The sequence below is a fragment of the Geotrypetes seraphini genome, chromosome 12 (assembly GCF_902459505.1).
Source record: "Geotrypetes seraphini chromosome 12, aGeoSer1.1, whole genome shotgun sequence".
NCBI lineage: Eukaryota > Metazoa > Chordata > Amphibia > Gymnophiona > Dermophiidae > Geotrypetes > Geotrypetes seraphini.
The window spans coordinates 31,298,838-31,322,187 of NC_047095.1; the positions used below are offsets into that span (position 1 = coordinate 31,298,838).

General features: G+C 40.0%; 1 protein-coding gene across 1 annotated transcript in view; it reads left to right on the forward strand.

The window, feature by feature from the left end:
* The window catches only part of LPAR3 (lysophosphatidic acid receptor 3), an 86,148-nt gene extending 63,032 nt beyond the window's left edge, over window positions 1-23,116 (forward strand). The window contains exon 3 of the mRNA XM_033915233.1: window positions 21,718-23,116. Within this exon, the coding sequence (XP_033771124.1) occupies window positions 21,718-22,049 (332 nt within the window). The 3' untranslated portion in view covers window positions 22,050-23,116. The remainder of the gene's footprint in view (window positions 1-21,717) is intronic.
* Window positions 23,117-23,350: the final 234 nt, after the last annotated feature.

The following is a 23,350-nucleotide window of genomic DNA, read 5'->3' on the forward strand; positions in this document are numbered from 1 at the left end:
GGGAAAATCCATGGGTGATCGTGGAAAGAAGTTTATTAGCACCAGAATCCTAGCACTGGTTCCAATTGAGCTGAAAGAAAAAGGAGAAAGGTGGAATAACTGGACCAAAAATAGAATAAACATTTGAGATCTTATGGGAGATTTCTGCTGCTCCTTCAGTGGTAGTGCCTTACCATATCTTGGAAAGTGATATGTCAGTAGAGTAGTTAACAGTTGATGCCCTAATGCTTCTCGGATCCTTTTTAAATTTGTAGTATGGCTTGTTGGACCATCCAGCGTTGACACCAGCATCACAGGAGGTCCTGCCTTCCCCTGTAGCTGCTCTTGAGAGCTATGGGAAGGCAAGAACTTATGGACTATAACTAGAATTACTGTATATTACTTTCTTCTTTAGAGACTGTGTCAATTCTGATGTTCTAGTAACTAGTGAAAAAGATTATTTTTGATTTTTTTTTGTTTTTATATAATTGGATGCTATAATCTTTTTCCTTTTAGCAGAATTTTGAACTGTGAAGCTGAGCATTCCTGGGGGCTGTGATATTCTTCTCCAGTCACCCGAAGATAAGTACCATTTTTGGTCTTGATTGACTTTCCCTGCTTTGGGGTCAGTACTCTGCTTTTGCAGTGACTTGAGTTAGTCGCTGTTTGAGTCTAGCGACAGCAATGATTTATGAACTCCTTCACTTGAGCACTACATTTTGGCACATATTATTTAGCACTTTTGTGCACTTATTTGGTGGGGAGGACCCGGGGATGTAGCACAGGTTACCCTATTGGGTTTTACTTTGTGACAACTTTCTTTTATGGGGTCGTTGTTCCCCTGTTGTGAAGTTGTGTGAACTGAGGGTCCACCCGCTATTAAAAAAATGTATAATTCTTTGGGGGGGGGTTAATTTTGGGTTTTTTTTAGGGGGGGTTCTTTATCATTGCTGCCGCCAGACGCTATTCAATTTTTGGAGAAATTTGTTTTTGTGATAATCTTTCCTTTAACATTCCTAAACAGCTATTTGTAGTTATTTTGTAGTTTTGAATTCCAGGGTTTTGTTCCTCTACCACTACTTATTTCTAGATGTATGCAGTGCTGTACATTAAACATTCAAGAGGCAGTCCCTGCTCAGTAGAGCTTACAATCTAACCAAGCAGACAAACGGGACAAGTTCCTCATCAGTATCCATTGACCTATGATGTTTTGCAGATGCACTTGTTATTAACACTGACTGCATTAACACTTCTTTCCTGTTAAGGAGGTTTTGCCACTTCTCAGGCATGCAGAGAAGATATTGGACACATTTGTTGAAGTCTCTACTGATAAGTGCAACAGTTGATTCTTTCCTTTATGCTACCATCCATAAGATCTTTATCCATATTGTCCACTGAGATTATTGAATCGGTGACTCAAATTTTGGTCTTTTGGCTAAAGGAATATTAACATATCGTTTACAGAAAGCTAGTATCTGGACATCATTTAAAAAACAAAACCCACTCTAACCATGATCACAGTGACCTCAAGAACCATTATCCCATTTTGTCATTTTCAGTGATCTTAGCAGGAAGAGAAAGAATGGTTTTAAAGCGCTTCAGGACTTTGTTGATTTCCATAATCGTGCTGGATTACTTGCAACTTGGATTTCATTCCTATTACGGCACAGAAACCTTGCTATTAGATAGGCAAGTGTTCAAATTAGGAAGATTTTATGTTCTTATACTTCTTGACATCTCAGCAGCATTTGACACCATTAAACATAATATAATGATTCAGTGTTTATCTGAATTAGGGATCTTTTGAAGAGTGCTGGACTGGTTTCAATCTTTAGCTAATAGGAGTCAGCAAGTTCAATCAGGGAACAGTGTTTCTGGATGGTTTACATTGCCAACTGGTGTTATGTGAGGCTCTGCCTTGTCAGCTTTACTTCTTACCGTATTATCTGAGGACAAGCAGGCATTATATTCTCACATGTGGTGGGTGACATCATCCATGGAGCCCCAATACAGACAATCAACAAGTGCACTGTCTCACTTTATAAAACTTGAAGACTGCCCACACCGTGTGCCTTCCTGCCCGAAGCCGGCTCATGGGATCATCAGTCCTCCGTTTTCTGCGGAGCTGGGAGAGACATTCCTTCAAATTTCTCTCAGTGCATCAAGCTTGTGCGAGCATCTTTTTTGTGTCTGTTTTGTGCATAACTTTTGTGTGCATTTTTTTTGTGCCTTCCCTTATGTTTTTTAAAAAATTCGGTTTAAAGAATTTTCATTTTTCACCGTCTCTTGTTTTGGGCCTCTGAGCTCTCTTCAGTGTTATCTTCAGTCTGGGAGTATCAAACCTTTTCACTCTGGACACTCTTTACCGGATTCAGTCTTGTTCTGGCTTTGACAGACAACAGTTAAATACCAGTCTCTGGTTTTGGAGTCCACCTTGAAAAAGGCTTATAGTTTCAGAACTTATGCCAGCACTCCTCTTGGAAGAGAAGGCCAAACTCTGGATAAGTTTCAGGGCTGTATGTTAGCAAACAGAATCCTGAGCTATAATTTTTTTATGACATTCTATCTAAAGTCTCTCATATAAAAAAATGTCTATTTATGACCAGTATATTCCATTAGAGCATCTCTCTTCTTTTCAACCTCATGCATGATCTCCTGGTGAACTAGGAAATACATGGTACAATCTACATTTGATACTTTTGTTATTACTTCTCACATTTCTGCGGTCTCCATAGCCTTGTGAAGACAAATCTAAGAATCTCAGATCTCAACACCTAACGTTCAAGACCGTCTTTCCAACTTACCCTGTATAGGGGATGATATATTTGGAGACCGTATAGAGGAGGCCATACAGAAAATCAAGAGGCATACTGACTGCATGACTCCCTTGCCTTCCTCAAAATTTCACCAATCTCAGCAACCATGGAGATATTCCAACACCTCTAGGAGATCTACTTATTATCCAAGGCAAAGATATCACCAGCCTTCTGCACTTACTTGGTCAATGATTCAAAGGCGCCCTAGGCAACAAATGATGATAATAATAATAATAGTTTATATACCGCAGGACCGTGAAGTTCTATGCGATTTACAATGATTAAAATGCTACAAATTGAGTAAAACTAACAAAGTTAAAAATTAGTGACTAAAAGCTTTAGAGATCAGTTATTGTGGGAAAGATTGTACAAATCGGCTACCTAAGTATTTCAGGAACAGATATGTTTTTAGGTGTCTCCTAAATTCCCCATAAGTATTAGCAAGCATAAGCAATTGTTCCAGATCTTTATCCCATAATGCTGCCTGATGTGAGAAATGATGTTGATGATGTCTTTTAAATTTACAACAGAGGCAGCAGAAAACCTCTGCAGCACCTTAATCCAAGCAACAGTAGTTCTTTCTGATGTAATTTCTAGAGTGTATGGTCAGCATTTCTCAACCTTACCCCAGACTCTACCCATAGGAGGTCAGCTTATACATTACCTTCAATGCTGGTTCTTAATAATACTAGATCATTGGGTTCTTTGAGTGATCAATCAGGGCTATGCCCTTCATTTACAAAATATTTCCTCATACCAAAAAAGACCAAAGGTCTCCATCCAATTCTGGACCTCCAAGCTCTCAGCAAAAACTTGGTGAAAGAGAAGTTACACATGGTCTCACTGGGAACCTTGTTACCACAATTAGAGAAGAACGATTGGCTCTGCTCTCTAGATCTCAGAGGCATGCACTCGTATTTCCATCCTACCTGCTTACAGGAAATACCTCTTGCTTCCAAGTGTGAATATGCCTCTGCTTCCAAGTGGGACTATGCCAGTTTCAGTACAAGGTTCTTCCATTTAGTCTGGTATCGGCACTCGAGGTTTCATGAAGTGCTTGGTGGTAGTAGCTACACTCCTCTATTCATACAATTTTCATGCGCTCCCACGCCTCAACTGGCTCTCCAATCCATGTTGTTGTGTTTGTCAGACTCTGTAGATTATGATACCCACTTGTGAGAATATCTGCCTGCCTATCGGATACCTATCGGATGCCTATCGGATATCGGATACCTATTATAGCTAGATAACTGTGCTTTTATTTTCCACATAGAACAATTTCCATTCTATTAAAATCAATGTATATACAAATAAGCATTACCATCCATACAGCATCATCATGCTATGGCTCAGAAACCACAGGATCCATCCATTGGTCTGGGGCAACTGTAGCCTTTGGCTGCCCAGGCTTCAGTGCTGCTTATGCTCTGTTCATTTATATTTACTGGGAGTTCTTGACAGAAAATTCCCGTTTGTTGCAATGTTAAAAAAAAAAAATTAATGAGTATTTGTTATAAATGTCCTGTCTTCCCTTACCCCATAGATTTCTTAAAGCAGTGGTTTTCAGCCTGTCTTCTGTTGTGACACACCTAACAGAGAATGTTCATATGCATGACACTTGAGCAGTACAACCTGAACAAAGGAAAAAAATACTGTTTGTCATATCACTGTTTCTGAATATGATGCAAGAGATATACAAATGCGATATTGGTGACTTCTGGGGTGTGCCCATAGACCTGCAACATTTTCAGTTGGGGTTGATGACGGGAGTAGGGTACATAGACTAAAGTGTGCGGTACAACAGCACGCCAACAAAGCCACTCGGACAAATGCACGCAGGACGTCAGTGCACCGGATTAAAAGTTAAGTTTAAAGCGCTCCAAGGGGGGTTTGGGGGGAACCCCTCACTTTACTTAGAAATGTTACCGCTGCCGTTGGGGGGGTGTTGTTCCCCCATTACAGAGGAAAGTGTAATTTTTCCCTCTCTTTTTAAGGAAAAATTACACTTTCCTCTAAGTGGGGGGTTCCACCCACCCCTCGGCATCGGGAACACTTCTAAGTAAAGTGTGTGGGGGGGGTTCCCCCCCCCCATCGGAGTGCTTTAAATTTAACTTTTAATCCGGTGCGCTGACGTTGTGCGTGCATTTGTCCGAGCAGTTTTTTTTTTTTGGCGTGCGGTTGTCCCACATGCTTTTAACTTGTCAGGAGAGATTAAATATTTTGACTTCTGGTTCTCAACTCTTTCTGATCCACCAAATACATCGTAACACAAGGGTGCTATATGTCAAATTTTTAATGAAAACCAAAAAATAATTTCACAAGTGAAAATGCACTGTTAGTAAGTATTGGGGGCAATCACAATCATTCAGACGTGACTTCCAACACTGAAATCATAAATACATAAACAGTGGAGAAAAACAGACCTCAATAGAGTGACTGCCAAGCCGCAAGGTCCCCAAAACAGTCTGTATCATCACTGGTCTGTGAAAAAACACCACACATGAAAATAGTTAATTATGCATTCTGATAATCCTTTAAATAAATTTATACTTCTAATTTTTAATCAATATGGTTGATGAATTCTCTGGCTCCACACCAACAAACTTAAATAAAGGTGGCTACAACTGGGTAAGTTATCATAATCAAGTCCAGAAACAAGGAAAACTGGCGTGAAAATAAACTTTCACTTATCGTGCATGTCCATAGCAGCCTCGGGAAAACAGTCCTTATGTTGTCAATATAAGCAAATCCCGACAGAGGGTACTCCTGTTTCGCAGCTCAAAGGCTCTACATCAGGGGAAATTGGAAAAATAAAATTCACACGCACCAAAAAAGAAAACTGTGGCTCGAATTGGCTCCTTTTACAGAGCCACAGTTTTCTTTTTTGGTGCATGAAAATGTGATGGGTAGCGCCTTCAAGCTGTGAAACAGGAGTACCAGTGTTTTGGGGACCTTGCGGCCTGGCAGTCACTGTATTGAGGTCTGTTTTTCTCCACTGTTTATGTATTTATGATTTCAGTGTTGGAAGTCACGTCTAAATGATTGTAGTTCCCCCCTATACTTACTAACAGTGCATTTTCACTTGTGAAATTATTTTTTGTTTTTTTTGCTATTCGGCTGTTTCCACTTAAAATTTTTAATGACACATCTTACAGATCTTTGTGATACAATGGTTGAGAACCACTTCCTTAAAGTAAACCGAGTTCATGTCCCCCGTGAGTATCTGTTCACTGAAAGGCACATACCTAGTACACATTATTCTTATAAGCTTTCCTGTTTGGACTGCTAGGCCATGCTTTAAAAATATGTCTCTTTAACATTAGCTATTTATTTATTTATTTATTTCGTTTTTATAGCCCATTCTCCTAGAAGAGTCCAGAATGGGTTACAGGTTAACATACAAATTATTAGAGTTAGCAGTTTGCATATAGAGTAAAAGTTCGCAGTTTAACAATTATTACTGAGCTAACATGGGTGTTAACAGATCAGGATAGGTCCAGCAACTTCTCTCTAAATTAGCAATTTCTTACAAATTTACATACTTAATAAAAGGTAGCAGTTTACATACATATAGAGCAGGATAGATTTGGCTACTTCTTCCTAACCCCCTCCTAGCGTTTTTAGGCGGTAACAGATGCTCATAGGAATTCTATGAGTGTCTGAGCTGGCTTGGCTTTGTAAAGGAGGGAGTAAATTGGCAATGTCTTACAAGTTTGCATACTTAATAAGAGGTAGCAGTTTACATGCATAGTTAAGAGTTAGCAGTTTTAACAATTACTAGTGAATTAACACGGGTGTTGGGACTATTAGCAGTGCAGGATAGGTTCAGTATGTTATCCTATTATTTGCAGACTTCAATCAATGACCATAAGTCACGGTGGGGCATATTGGATAACTAGGCAAGGTAAGAAGGGATGCCCGAGTGCAGAGCCTTGTGAGTAAGAGAAAAGAAAAGACAGTACCTGGAGAACTTTCAAATCCTATACAGTAAAACCTTGGTTTGCGAGCATAATTCATTCTGGAAGCGTGCTTGTAATCCAAAGCACTCGTATATCAAAGCAGATTTCCCCATAGGAAATAATGGAAACTCAGACGATTCGTTCCACAACCCAAAAACTTTAAGACAAAATACAGTACTGTATGCACTTGTATTGCAAGACCTCGCTCGTTTTGAATAGTCACTACACCGCGGGTAAATTGCCCTCAGCCACGCTCAGCGTGAGATGTGCATATGTTGTGCGCACTTGAACTGCAGGTGCTTGTATTACGTTCAGTCATGCGATCAGCGATGCCCGTATATTGTGCGTAGTTGATGTGACGCGCGTATACGTGCTCGTACTGCAAGACAACGCTCGTTTATTGAGTTAAAATTTAATAATGTTTTGCTCGTCTTGCAAAACACTCGCAAATCACGTTACTTGCTATCCAAGGTTTGACTACATCTTCAAGCTGGTGCTGTCTGTATCCATTCAAGCAGGACGTTGACGGCAGAGAGGAAGTGGTCACTAGCTCCCCTCATCTTGCTTCTATATTGTTTAGGGTCTGGCTTATTTTAAATCTGCAGCTCTGAGCACAGAATGAGATGGTGGATGGTAATAGGAATGACATGGGGAAAAATGGAAGGATTGAGAAGCTCTGAGAATAGAGGGGTTGCAATGGAAGGTGGGTAAGTTTCAAGTTTAATTGAAATTTGATTAAAATGCTTGTAAGAAATTTCTAAGTGATTTACAATGTAAAAATAGGCATCTTAAAACATATAAACGACAGACAGTACACATATCAAAACTTGTTGGGTAGAGTAAAACGAAGAACTACAATTTTCTTGGAAAAGCACATAAATGGGGAAGAACATTAGGGAAGGGATTAAGAGCAGCCTAAAAAATGACTGTATTTGTGTTCAAATGTATTTTATTGAGCTCAACAAATCAACAAACAGGAAATAAACCAAAGACAAGCAAGCTCAGCAGTTTAAATAACAGTTCCCAACACCATAGAACTTAACCTCCCTAAATAATGCCCCCATCCCAACACAACCCTCCCTAAAATAAATAACTCCCCCCCTCCCCAGGGTCCTCCGTTCAAACAATACACATTCAGAAAATCAAACATCGTCAGGTTTAACTAAAGGAACTTAGGGAACCAGAATGCAAAAAATCAACAATTCAACAAGCAGCTACGAGCCAGCGGGGTCATAGTTGTCCAGAACAGCTCCCAGATACGCTGAAAAGTACGGCCTGTAGGAGAAGAAAGGTCGATCACATCTCGGCGCTCCCACATCAGGAGGGAAATCATCCGGCATCTCCAAAGTGAGTAATCTGGAGCCGCAGCTTCAAGCCAGGTAAGTAAAAGGCACTTCAGGGCCACTAGAACAGTCCATTTGAGGAAGGTGGCAGCCCCCCTCACACGAGGAAAATAATGAGGATCAGTGCCAAACAATAACAAAGGGGAGCGGCGGATGGTGACGTTCCAAATTTGCTCCACAAAGACAAAAACAGCAGTCCAAAAATCCTGAACATTAGGGCAAGTCCAAAACATATGTCCCAAGCCCGCCTCGGGAGCCTGACAACGAAGACAGGCAGCAGATTCCTGCAGGTGGGATAAATAAGCCCTCTTGGGGGAGATATACATACGGAAAACCAACTTATAATGTTGTTCCCAGAAGGTGGTATACTTCCTAAAGGCAGGCAATCTATGGATAGCATGCAGAAGCACATCATCCGGCAAATCCACTGCCAGGTCGCATGCCCAAGCATCCCGTAATGATGAAAAATCAAACAAGGGGGACTCATCTTTCAAATGGTGATGATGGAATTTGAGGGGGACTAGAAGCTGGGAGCCTAAAGTGAAGGCCGTACATAACAGCTCTTGACAAGAGGCAGTCAAACAGCCAGAGGATAAAGAAGAAATATAATGATGAATTTGCATATAGGCAAAATAATCAGTGGGAGGGAGACCAAACTCCTCCTGCAATTGCATAAAAGACTTAATTGTGCCATCATCATCAACCAAATGAAATATATAGTGAATTCCCCTCGTTTCCCACCGAGCAAAACTCGGCCCATCGATCCCAGGAAGGAAGGAGCCATTAAAGCGGATAGGCAGGAAGGGAGATACAGAAGCTGAAAGAGCATGGAATTTACAGACCCAGCGCTAAATCTTCCTCAAGGGACGGTGAAGCACTTTCGCAGAAAAAGATTCCGGCACAAGAGAAGGAAGAGAATGAAAATAGGCACTAAAGTGAGTAGAGCGAAAACAAGATAGTTCTAAAGAAGTGTTAGTGAACACCGAAGTACCCCTAAAAAGATCATTAATGTGGCGCATGCCACAACCGACAGTCAAGTAGCGAAGGTTCAATAAACCCAATCCGCCCCTGTACCAGGGAACCGCAGCCCTGCTATTTTATCATCTGGGTCCAAGTGATTTTTATAGTGTTAAAATTGTGTTCTATTGGACAAAAGTTTAGGAAGCACTGCTCAAGTCTATTTTAGGAAGTTTCTGCCACATATTACTCTTGGCTAGATATTATTACTACTACTGTCCATTCAGTCATGTCCGACCCTTGGATACTCTGTAGGCCAGTCCTCGCCATGCGTCCCTGGTTTTCATGGCTTCTTTCAATTGCTTGATGATCACTCCCATGCCATTCTTGATGGTATCCAGCCAACAGGTCTTTGGTTCCCCCTGCTTCCTTCTGCCACTGAACATTCTGAGTAACACCTCCTTTTCTAGTGAAATCGCCCTCATCACATGTCCAAAATAGGTCAGTTTCCGTCTGGTAATCTTGCCTTCCAGGGACAATTCTGGGTTTATATGATCAAGAACATCCTTGTTGGTGATCCTAGCTGTCCATGGCTAGATATTATTGCATGATAAAATAAAATGTGTGCCAATAGTCCACAGTTTGTTTGGTTTTTTTCTCGCTACTTGCTTTTCAACCATGTGTTTACATTACATTAGTGATTTCTATTCCGCCAATACCTTGCAGTTCAAGGCGGATTACAAAAGTTATCTGGCCATTTCCAGAGGAATTGAATAGTAGAGTGAATTGCTACAGAGAATTGGGATTAGGGATTAGTCTTGCGGTGTTAAGTTTGTCTTCAAGGATGTCTTGCATAGGATGGTTATGACAGAACAGGTATGTATGTCTCAACATTATTCCCTTAACAATTCAAACAAATCTAGTTTCAGGCAAAGACTAAATTAGCACTAACAGAGTAATCTTCAGATTTATTTCCACCCCCTTTTTACAAAACCATAGTACAGTTTTTAGCACCAGCCGCGGCAGTGACAGTTCAGACGCTCATAGAATTCCTATGAGCGTCAGAGCTGTTACAGCCATGGCCGGCGCTAAAAATCACACTACGGTCTTGTAAAAGGGGGAGTTAGTGAGTTAGGACTGGATTTTACAAATGGCACTGTAGGTTAGGCAGCGGAGGTGCCCAACCGCAGCCTAACTTAATTGCTTTAATTGGTTTTAATTGGCATGGTAATTGTCCATGCTGTTAAAAAAAAACCAATTAAAAGTTTGTTAAAAAAAAGAGGCAGCACCAGAGTAGCATCTATTTATTTATTTAAGCATTTATATACTACTTATAGTCTAAGTCAGGGGTGTCAAAGTCCCTCCTCGAGGGCCACAATCCAGTCGGGTTTTCAGGATTTCCCCAATGAATATGCATGAGATCTATTAATATACAATGAAAGCAGTGCATGCAAATAGATCTCATGCATATTCATTGGGGAAATCCTGAAAACCTGACTGGATTGCGGCCCTCGAGGAGGGACTTTGACACCCCTGACTTAGACTATAAGTGGTATATAAATGCTTGGTGGTATATAAATAAGTGGTATATAAATGACACCCTTGGTCTAAGTCAGTGGTTCCCAACCCTGTCCTGGAAGATCCCCAGGCCAGTCGGGCTTTCAGGATAGCCCTAATGAATATACATGAGAGAGATCAGCATATAATGGAGGTGCTAGGCATGCAAATCTGCTCCGTGCATATTCATTAGGTCAATCCTGAAAACCCAACTGGCCTGGGGGTCCTCCAGGACAGGGTTAGGAATCACTGGTCTAAGTGGTTTACATTCAGGCTCACACTCTATCTAATGTACCTGGGGCAATGGGGGATTAAGTGACTTGTCCAGGGTCTCAAGGAACAGTGGCACCTAATGATGCTTAAGGTTAAAGTAGGCATGATTAGGGGCCGAGATGACCTTAGGCTCCATTAGCCATGATTCTCAGTCAAATCTAGGTGCTGGTAATGTAGGCTTTAAAATCCTGGCCTACGTTGCCAGCACCTAAGTTTTTCTGTAGCCGCAATTCTGTTAAAAGCACCTATGTGTGAGTGACACGCTGACAGCACTGTTTTTGTAGCCGCCGGTTGATGTAGGCACCATTTATAGAATCTGGACTTTCGGGTTTGCATTTTGCATCCAGTGTTATGATTCGTTGGATATAAACGCTTGAACAGGAGACTGAGGGATACCTTCACTGTTCTGTGTTCACAGAAGAAAATCCTGGAGAAGGACCAAGATTGTCTGGCAAAGTTACATGAGAAAATGGAGTAGATTCTGCGCCGTTCACAGAGGAGAGTATTTATGAGCAACTTGAAAAACTGAAGGTGGACAAAGCGATGGGACCAGACGGGATCCATCCCAGGATACTAAGGGAGCTCAGAGAGGTTCTGGCAAGTCCTATTAAAGACTTGTTCAACAAATCTCTGGAGACGGGAGTGATCCCTGGGGATTGGAGGAGAGCGGATGTGGTCCCTATTCAAAAATGTGGTCACAGGGATGAAGCAGGAAACTACAGGAGGGTGAGCCTCACTTCAGTTGTTGGAAAAATAATGGAAGTGTTGATGAAAGAAAGGATAGTGTACTTCCTTGAATCTAATGGGTTACAGGATCCGAGGCAACATGGCTTTACAAAAGGTAAATCGTGCCAAACGAACCTGATTGAATTTTTTGATTGGGTGACCAGAGAGCTGGATCGAGGACATATGCTAGATGTAATTTACTTAGATTTCAGCAAAGCCTTTGATACAGTTCCTCATAGGAGGCTGTTGAACAAACTTGAAGGGCTGAAGTTAGGACCCAAAATGGTGAACTGGGTTAGAAACTGGCTGTCGGACAGACGCCAGATGGTGGTGGTTAATGGAAGTCGCTCCGAGGAAGGAAAGGTGAGTAGTGGAGTCCCTCAAGATTCAGTGCTGGGGCCAATCCTGTTCAATATGTTTGTGAGTGACATTGCTGAAGGGTTAGAAGGAAAAATGTGCCTTTTTGCAGATGATATCAAGATTTGTAACAGAGTAGACACCGAAGAGGGAGTGGAAAATATGAAAAAATCTGCAAAAGTTAGAGGAATGGTCTAATGCCTGGCAACTAAAATTCAATGCAAAGAAATGCAGAGTAATGCATTTGGGGATTAATAATCGGAAGGAACCGTATATATTGGGAGGAGAGAAGCTGATATGCACGGACGGGGAGAGGGACCTTGGGGTGATAGTGTACGAAGATCTAAAGGCGAAAAAACTGTGTGACAAAGCAGTGGCTACTGCCAGAAGGATGCTGGGCTGTATAAAGAGAGGCGTAGCCAGTAGAAGGAAGGTGTTGATGCCCCTGTATAGGTCATTGGTAAGGCCCCACTTGGAGTATTGTGTTCAGTTTTGGAGGCCGTATCTGGCGAAGGACGTAAGAAGACTTGAGGCGGTCCAGAGGAGGGTGACGAAAATGATAGGAGGCTTGCGCCAGAAGACGTATGAGGAGAGACTGGAAGCCCTGAATATGTTTACCCTAGAGGAAAGGAGAGACAGGGAAGATATGATTCAGACATTCAAATACTTGAAGGATATTAACTTAGAACAAAATCTTTTCCAGAGAAAGGAAAATGATAAAACCAGAGGACATAATTTGAGGCTGAGGGGTGGTAGATTAAGAGGCAATGTTAGGAAGTTCTACTTTACGGAGAGGGTAGTGGATGCCTGGAATGCACTCCTCTTGACTGAGTTCAAAGAAGCGTGGGATGAACACAGAGGATCTAGAATCAGAAAATAATATTAAAAATTGAACTAAGGCCAGTACTGGGCAGACTTGCAAGGTCTGTGTCTGTGTATGGCCCTTTGGTGGGGGATGGGCTGGGGAGGGCTTCAGTGGCTGGGAGGATGTAGATGGGCTAGAGTAGGTTTTAACGGAGATTTCGGCAGTTGGAACCCAAGCACAGTACCGGGTAAAGCTTTGGATTCTTGCCCAGAAATAGCTAAGAAGAAAAAATAAAAAAAATTTAAATTGAATCAGGTTGGGCAGACTGGATGGACCATTCGGGTCTTTATCTGCCGTCATCTACTATGTTACTATGTTCAGATATGAGCTGGACTGTGTGTCTATGCTTAATTTAGCAAAAAAATATATAGCCGATTCTGCTTATATAACATTATTATTTCTTTCTTTTTTTTATAATTTTTATTCATTTTTAACACTTTCAATAAGTGAAAACAGAATAAATAAATATTTTACACTTTAGACATCAGTTATAATTTTACAAGATTCAAACAGTTCAATACCCTTCCCCACCCTACCTAATCAGTACCATTAAAGTATCTAAAAAAAATTGTATTCATAGTTTTATAAATATATGTTTTAATCTTAAATTACACATTTATAAATATTCAGAATTATTTATTAAATCTCATAAATACCACCCTTCCTTTCAATACCATCAGTAAAAATGTTCATTAAAAACCTTTATATTCCCCTCCCCCCCCCTCCCATTATTATTTCAAGGTTTCTCTGTCCTTTTTGGAAGCCTGATGTAGTCGTACCGCTGCTGGTGAGGTAATCTGCATGGAACAGTGGTTCCAACTTTGATTTATTCTTGAAAGCCATATGTAGCCTTGCCATAATGTTAAAGCCAAAACCAGCATTTTGTGCAGGTTTACCTCTATTGCCCATCTTTCGAGGCCTCTGGTGCCACTAGTTCAAGCTTCTCTCAAATGTTGTCCATTCATTTGAAACAACATGGGGAATATCAGTGACGTTTTCCATGTCATTATATATGATTTTAACCTGAAACGGAAAAGACAGTGCAAATAACTCTCTTAAATTTTGTTGTTGATAGGATGATTTATTTGTCTATAGACACAATTAAAGCAGGGGTACAAAAGCAATAGGGTGCACTAATTGCATGGCAGTGTGCACTATTGACAACAGCACCCCCTGAAATGAAAAATCTTGTAAATGGCATCATAAACTAAACAAAATGGATTTTGTTTGGCCTGTGTACCCCTTTATATCATTCTTTTGCTTCTTGAAAGTTAGGATACTCTATTTCTCATGTCTCTCTCTTTTTTTTTTTTTTTATTTCTTACCATTTTAACCTTCACTGACCATTCTGGGAAGTCATCCCAGGTATCTGCCACTATTTCTGTAAAAAAAACACAAAAACCTTTGTCTTCGTTCCCAAATCTACCCCCTTGAAATTTCACATCATGACCCTTAGTTCATGCTTAGCAAAAGTTATTGTTTCTGAGTGGCAGCCAGGAGAGCACTTTTGGCTCCGATGCTGGTGTGCAACGTTTTCTTCAATAAACAAGAATATTTCAATCCTCAAGTTGAAAAAAATCGAAAAGGACCTAGCAGAAGAAAAGAAAGCATCTCTTAAAAAAACAAAACAACCCCCCCCCCCCCAAGAAACTACTCAGTTTATACAATTTTTTTTTTTTTACACAGAAACCTTGAAAACCGTTCATAACCGGAGAAAATAACAGCTATCTTGCTTATTTCCTTATATTTGGTGTATGAAGATTTGAAATGTTTGGATAAATTAAGATGTTTGTAATCCTTATGTTTGGTTAGCAGATATTGTCGAAATGGATACATAATAGAGGGGGCCTTTAACTAACGCTTAATGCACATTAACAGATATTAGGAAGCATTAAGGCCCTGATTCTGCAAAATGCGTCTAAAGTTAGGTGTCTAAGTTAGGCGTCCTTTGTAGAATTGCGCTCAGCGGAATTCAGCACTGTTTAGGCGTCTAACTTTTTAGGCGTCCTTTAGAGAATCAGGTTTTAGGTGAGGTTTAGACGTCCAAACAGTGTCCTTAATGTTATGTTATGTTATTATTATGTTATTAGAATGGTGATTTTATGCTGCTTTTCATTATAATTGTAATACTAGTAGTTGGATTATTTATTTTTCTTCCATCAGACACAGTGACTGGGATTCAAACCAGCAACATTAGGATAGAAGGGTATAGGTTTAACCAGTGTTCTACAGAATGAGCTAGCAAGCTGCATAGCAATTGTAAAACTGGATCTTATAGGCATGGTAAGGAAGTCTACTTTTGAGCATGGTTTAGACTTCAGATAGACCCGAGTTCTATGGACGGAACTTAGGCACAGTTTGGATGTCCTTAATACGATCTGCTAAATAGCGCTTTGGGTTTTTATTTTTGCTTTATTAAGCTCAGAATACATTTAATAAGCCACCTCATAAACAGGGCACATCAATACAAAGATATTGCATGCAAAACCTTCTATTTGTCTGAGCAAACAGCAATGCTATTTGCTAATTAGGGGGGAAAGATCCATTAATTGAAGCACAGCACATGAAAAAAACAGTTTTGTTTCTTGCTAAAAAGCTACCCTTTTTTTCTCACTAAAGATTGCTCCAATGAGGTCATTCTTAAAACAGGTGGATTCAGCAAATAAAGCACATGACTAAAATATATAGATTGCATACATAACTGTTGGGCCGCCACGTGAGCGGACTGCTGGGCACGATGGACCTCAGATCTGACACAGCAGAGGCATTGCTTATGTTCTTAAAATCAGAAAAAACCAGATACAGAACTTAGCATGGCTTCTACTTCATTGCAAATGGAGGTTTGCAGCTGCACAATGGTAACCTCATTGTGAGATCATCAAGTTGCACCTGCAAGGTAGAATGCCACAATTAAAATATGCGCTGGGCTAGCTGGTTGGGATTTGAACTTATGACCTCTGGAAGAGAAGCACAGAGCTTTTACTTATTGAGCTATAACAGCTTCCAGGGAGGTGTTTCCGACTACCCTGTGATATGATAGCTTAGAGATCTGCTAAGCTATCATATCACAGAGCAGTCACCGGCCGCGGCAGTAACAGCTCTGAGCTCATAGAATTGATATGAGCGTTGGAGCTGTTACTGCCGTAGCCAGCGCTAAAAACTGTGCTACGGTTTGTAAAAAGGAGGGGGGATAAATATCATAGGAGGAATCAAGTAGTAAAATGAAGGTGTTTGAAGCAATAGACCACTTCATTTTATTTTTTTCAACCAACTACCCCTGCTGCACCCCAGCCCACATTTCGCTTCCCCACCTGTTTGCTGATGCTGTGTTGGGGTATAACTTAGTTGGTCAGATCATGGCCATATGGCCCAGCTTATTCGGCCCATGAGCCCAATAAATAACCATGACCTCGGTACTTTATTAGTAATATGAATGCAAACATAGGCCCTCTTTTACTAAGCCGTGGTAGAGGTTTCTACTAGAGAATGACACGGGGACATATTTTTCCCCATCCCCTCGGGAACTCATTTTTCCATCCCAGCAAGTTATTTTCCTATCACCTGCCCCATTTCCTGCAAGCTCCATCCTCATCTGCACAAGCCTCAAACACTTTAAATTCATAAGTGGTCAAGACCTGTGCGGTTAAGGCAGAGCTTACAGGAATGGGGCAGGGACAAGGACAGCGACAAAACTCATGGGGACGGGGAAACTGAGTTCCTGTGGGGACGGGGAAAAATTTTTCCCCGTGCTGTCATTCTCTAGTTTCTACCACAGCCCGGGGCACTAAATGCTCTGACACTCATAGGAATCCTACAAGTGTCAGAGCAACATTGGAGCATTTAGAGTTCCGGGCTTTGGGAGAAACCTCGACTGTGGCTTAGTAAAAGGAGGGGGGTTAAGCAGCTACGCTTGGTCCCGCCACGACTTCTGGAGAATCATAGCCGTCAAGAACTGTAGTCTCTTTTTCTAAGATAATACTTAAGATGTTATGCAGAGCTGGTGGATTAATTTTACCTTCTTGTTGCAAAAAATATTCATAGCAAAGAAGAATTCAAGACTGTTAGCCAAATGTGCTATACATGTTGGGATATATAAGGCTTTCTCCAAACCTTAATTATATAAGCAGAGTTCTGAATTGATATGTTCTACTTCATAGTATTTTGGATGCAGAGAGACGGTGCATAATTTTAAATTTTGAGAGAGGTCTAAACTTACATTGGAATGTCAAGGGTAACTTGCAATAACATCCTCCAGCATAATATTTTTAAACTGGACAGCTGCTTAAATGCCAATTGTTATTTTTAATACTGATTTTGAAGACAAAAACAGAAGGGAAAAAAATCCTGCAATAGAATGGAAATAACAAGCAGTCTACAACATAATTCTATGTACAGTGGCAATCTTCCCCTTTCTGTGAGGAGAGGCAGCAATTATGGCTTTGTAACTAAGTATTATAGTTTACACTGCTGCTTTTTTGTTGGGCTTTTAAGCTAAGAATGACAAACTAGGACAGTGAGGTCACTTTGTACCTGCAGCATGTAGAAACCCCTTTTCCTGTCTGAAGGATTTTGCAGCATGGCTAGCTGCTTCATGGTATAATGATGGTCTAGCTCAGTGTTAGAGAATGACACAAGGACAAATTTGTCCCCGTCCCCACAGGAACTCAATTTTCCATCCCGCACCCTATGAGTTTTGTCGCTGTCCTTGCCCCCATTCCTATAAGCTCTGCCTTAACCGCACAAGCCTTGAACACTTATGATTTTAAAGTGTTTGAGGCTTGTGCAGATGAGGACGGAGCTTGCAGGAATGGGGCAGGAACAGGAAAAGAACTCACAGGGATGGGAAAATGAGTTCCCGTGGGGACGGGGAAAAATTTGTCCCAGTCTCATTTTCTACTCAGTGTCTGTCAAACTTTTTCTGCTCCGGCACACGAAATGGAGCAAATGTTTTTTTGCAGCACATTATAATTGAAATTATAAAATTGCAAAATCAACAAAAAATTAAACTTGAGAGTTATTTAAAGTTCTGTAAGCTATGTATGGGTAACTGTAACAATGGTGAAACTAAAATAGATAAAATAGAATTACTAATCAATGCAATGGATGTGCTTGTTTTTGAGTGCAAATTAACTTAAAATGTGGCTCGATAGTTGACAAGCAAACACACATTTCATCATCTACCATCTGCAGTCATTCTGGGTTTTATTTATTTAATTTCTGTCAGAGCTGAAAATTCAAGTTTGGAAAGGTAAGAAGATCCGAACGGTAACAAAGCCTTGATTGCTTTGTTGCTCAAGTTAGGGTAACTACCGCATTAAAAAAAAAAAATAATAAAATTACTTGCCATTGATTTTCAAGGACCAATCGCATCAAAGATTGATGTCTGGGCAGTTGTATCTTTACGTACACAGACCCTCATAAAATTGACAGACTCTTGCATACGTAATGTCCATGTCATCTATTCTAGTGTATACTTATGAAGGGAATTTTTAAAAATAAAGTAAAATTCCAGAATCTCTTCAGGGCACACCACTGTGTTGTCGCATACAGTTTGAGAGACACTGGTCTAGCTGATCCGAAGTGTTACAGAGCATTACACACTGCACTGCATTCAGGTGACAGAATCTGATTTTCTTTAAAGCTGAAGCTGACTGCAGTGGCATTTGATATGAATCTTTAACATGACTAGTGGAAAAATTTTGCAAATCAGCTTTTTGCTTGCTGAGTCAGAACTCTTCTAAAACTTCAAGGATGGCTAGTGTATTATTCTCAGCTGTTGGTTCATTTGACTATGTGCTGCTAGTTCTGTAATGGACTTGATCAGTGATTTTTTAAAAATGTAAATTCCTTTGAAACCAAGGTTGCACTGATTTTTGTTCATTGAAATTTTGAACTTTTTATAAAATTATATTTAATACACAGTCTTATAGCCCAAGACCCGTCACTTTCAGTTAAAATGCTAAATAGAGTAAGTTACAGTTCTTGGTTGTCTTAACAACTTATCACATTTAAAACAGTTTTTACAGGCCTTAAAATTGAGTACCATAATATCTTTTAAAAATCCAAGTTTTCAACTGCTTTCAATAATTCTCTTAACTATTGTAAATTCTTCATGTTTAACAGGAAGCTTATTCCAAAACCCAGGAACTACTCCCGAAAAGCATTGTGCAATCATTCTTACTATCCTAAATTCCTTAAACTTGGTACATCATTAGAACAAAATACCCTTTGCAATGTAAATTTTTAAATGACTCCCTAAATAGGCTGGGTCTATTCCTTGAATAACTTTGTATACTACACACAAAATCTTAAATAAGATCTAGCCTCCACTGTAATGCATAAAGTAAAGGTCTATGGTTTTGTGTGCCATTTCACAATTTTGTGTAAGTTATCATATGGTGAAGCAATGTTTTGAATTCTTAAAATTTTTTCACAACACCTTTTGGGACACTTAGGGCCTCTTCTACTAAACCGCACTAAGAACTCTCTGAGCGTCGGGAGCAGTGTGGGCCATTCAGTGCGACTCCCCACGCTAAAACCACTAGCGCGGCTTAGTAGAAGAGGGGGCTAGGTATACAGTCTTACAATAATCAAGGTGTTTTCATACAATTGCCTGGATTACCAGATGGAAATCTTAAGGTCAAAGGTTGGTTCTCAGTTGTAGGACTACCTTTAATTTTATCCAGGCCTTTCAATTTACTTGTTCGACTTGAGTGTCTAATGGGAGTGAAGATGGGAGAAATACTTCTATGGTTTTCACCTCCAGTTTCACCAAAATGTCATGATATAGACAAATTACTTATGCTCACTTCTTCGGCGTCATAGACAAGCTCACCCTTAAAATTTCAGTTTTTTGCAATATTTAGTTTTAAGGAGTTATGTCATCCATGAGTCAACAATTCTCATTAAATTCTTTAATTTTTTTCTTTCTTTTCATTAGAAAAGGGCATAAAATGAACATCATCAGGATCTAGAAATAAGTAGTATCCAAATTACCTACTTGTGCCAGAAGCTGTATATATAACTAGTACTGGTAAAAGGGGAGACCCTTGAGGTATTCAATCGAGTCTAACATCTGGGATTTCCTTTTTTCTGTCCAAACTGTAAAGGTTATATCTTTCAGAAATGAAACAACCCATACCTCGTACTCATGCTTTTATGCCATGAGTTTCCCAACTAGGTCAGACAAAGGGTCCATCTAGCCCACTATCCTCTTTCCAACAGTAGCCAATCCAGGTCACAAGTACTTGGCAGTCCCAAAAAGTAGCGAGATCCCATGCACCAACCCCAGGGATAAGCATTGGCTTTCTCAAGGTCTACTTTCTATCTATCTATCTATCTTATCTATCTATCTATATTGAATTCTGAATGTAATTGATAGAATTGATGTCATGTATGTCTGATGAAATATTGTGAATGTTTTTTTATGGAAACCGCTGCCTAAACCAAAAGCGGTTTCCATAAAAAAACATTCACATTATTTTATCAGACATACATGACATCAATTCTGTCAATTACATTCATAATTCAATAGAATAAATTCCACTAAAAATCTCTCTACACCCAACATTTACATCCGGCTCTCTAAACATATAACATTGCATAGCCTTTCCTTTAGGAACTTATCCAAACTTTAACTGCTTTTACCACTTGCTCTAGCAATGAGCTCCAGAGCTTAACTATATATTGAGTAAAAAATGATTTTCTCTTATTTTGTAAATGTGCTCCTGTTCAGCTTCATGGGGTGCCCCCTAGTCTTTGTACCTTTTGAAAGGAGTAAACAATCTACTGGTTCTATTGCATTAAATATTTTATTGACCCCTTTCATATCTCTCCTCAGCTGTGTCTTCTGCAAGCTGAAGAGCCCTCACCCAGGCCTCAACAGATTTTCTTAGGATCTAGGATCCAAATTTGGAATGACTAGAATTAATTTATACACATTTATAAATTGCATTATTCATAATGTGCTTGATATGATGTATAGCAAGCTATATATTTATTACAGTAGCAAGAAATAATAATAATAACAGTTTATATAACGCAGGACCGTAAAGTTCTATGCAGTTTACAATGATTAGGAATGTTACAGATTAAATGGAATAAAACAAAGTACAGACTTAGTTATTGATAGTTCTAACGATCATTTGTTGAGGACTGAGATTGTATAGGTTGGTTTCCTAAGTATTTCAGGAACAGATGTGTTTTTAGGCGTTTCCTGAATTCCCCATAGGTAGTGGGCATAAGCAATTGTTCAAGGTCTTTACCCCTTAATGCTGCTTGATGTGCAAGAAGATGTTGGTGATGAATCTTAAATTTACAACCTCTGACCTAAGAAAGGAATACCTAAGAGGCTACTGCTCTCCTCATCACCCTTTCACCTGCTGTGTATCTGACAAAGGAGAGAGGTTTTAAGCTGCAGTTGCTGAGACAATGGGAGCTAAAGCTGTAGCTGCTAGAAGTGGGCCATTGGCATGACCACCCATATTCCCCAGAAACCTCATTCTCTCTCTCTCTATTGCCCACCTGTCCCAACAGCTGCAGGTTTTAACCCTCCCCATTGCTCAGCCCAACAGCTGCAGCCCTAAATTCTTTCCATCACCTACCCAAGCACCCCAGCAGCAGCCTTGGTTTTACCTTCCTGCTCCCCTAAGCAGTAGCCTCTCTGAATCCCTCCCTGCCACCCCACAGCAGGTGTTTTACAATCCCTCCCTCCTCCCACCCAGAGTAGAACGTCTCAACATTTCTCTACCTCTTGTGAAAGCTACTTTATTTTCTGTTTTGCCACAATTTTGTTCAGGTCTGCCTAACAAATTTGCTTCACAAACTTGTCATTTATGTGCAGGAAACCCTAAACTTGAAAATTCTTTTTTTTTTCCCCCCTCTAGGGGCATTTGTTGTATGCTGGACCCCTGGAATGGTAGTCTTGCTACTCGATGGTCTGAACTGCACCCAATGCAGGGTTCAGCATGTGAAAAGGTGGTTCCTTTTGTTGGCTTTGCTAAACTCCGTCATGAATCCAATCATATACTCCTACAAGGATGATGAGATGTGGAGGACCTTGAGAAGAATGATCTGCTGTTTCTTCTATGACACTAATGAGCGACGGCCTTCAAGGATTCATTCAGCAGTAATGAGCACCAGAAGTAATGATACCACAAGCCAGTACATGGATGACAGCATTAACCATGGGACTTTAAGTGAAAAAGGAAAGTTCTGAATTGTGAAGGCATGCCTTTTTTTCAATTCGGCTGCAAGACAGTTCATAGTAGATTGGCGTTTGTAAACAGCCTATGTGAAGAGCATCTTTTCATCTTCAGAGCAACTGAATTCTTCAAAAAATATTGTAATAAGATGGAAAATTTTTAACAAGGAACATTCCTAGAACAAATGACATTGATATAATGGAGCATTCTTAAACAATTGACTGCTACCGATTTTATGGAACAATGGACTGCTACAAACTTTACATTTGCACTGAAGTTATGCATTTATAGGTTTCTGTATGCAGAAAATATTTGTGTATTTAATGTTTGTGTTGACAACAAAAATCAGAATGGTTTGCTGGTCAGATCTCATAAGCTTGCGTCTCTTACGCATCTTAAACTGTCCCAGGTGTGCTGCTTGCATGCAGTTAACTTGATTAATAGCTTTTAATCCATCAGTCTTGGACGTGACCTTTTACCTACCAAAATAATAATAATAGTAAGCATGGCCTGTCAGAGTGGCTCATTTTGTCCAGCACTGCACACCCCTTCCCATAACGTGGCCAATCAGTTGCTGGATAAAAGCTTAATAAATTCGACAGTGATTATTTTGATGTAGCAAGACTTGCGGAACAAGAAACATTGAATGCTTATTTTATATTTTTTAGATATACAGTTTGCAAATTTTAAGCAGGACATAGAAAAGGACATGTAACTGAAGGCAGAGCTCCATATAGTCATGCCTGTGGTACTCTTTTAATGTTACTAAGAACATAAGAATAGCCTTATTGGGTCAGACCAATGGCCCAATTAGCCCAGTAACCCGTCTTCACTCCACCATCATTTGCTCCAAGGATAAAATATTGGATGATACTTGCTATGTAAAGTCTTCATGATGACCATCAAATTGTGTGTGTTCAGTTCACAAATGTCTGGTGACTATCAAAAGTTCAGTGCATACACATTTTTACAAGCCACCCATTAACTGCCCTGTTGAAAGATGAACTGCTGTGTTGTAAAGGTTTTCACGTGTTGCATTGTGCCTGATCTCTGAAATAGAGAGACGAGATTTGCTTGGAAATTTTGTCCTATTTTGTGCCCACGAGAAAAAAAAAATCTTTTAGCATTCTGGCCCAGGGTATGGAAGCCAATATTTAATCTTCCATTGTATCTAGGATCTTCTATACTGGTCATTCTTAATCCATTCATCTGAGCCAGCCTGACCAATTGGGTTTTAAGAAAATCCACAGTGAATATGTACACTATAACAGATTAGCATACTTTGGAGGCAGTGAGTGCAAATATAATATACATA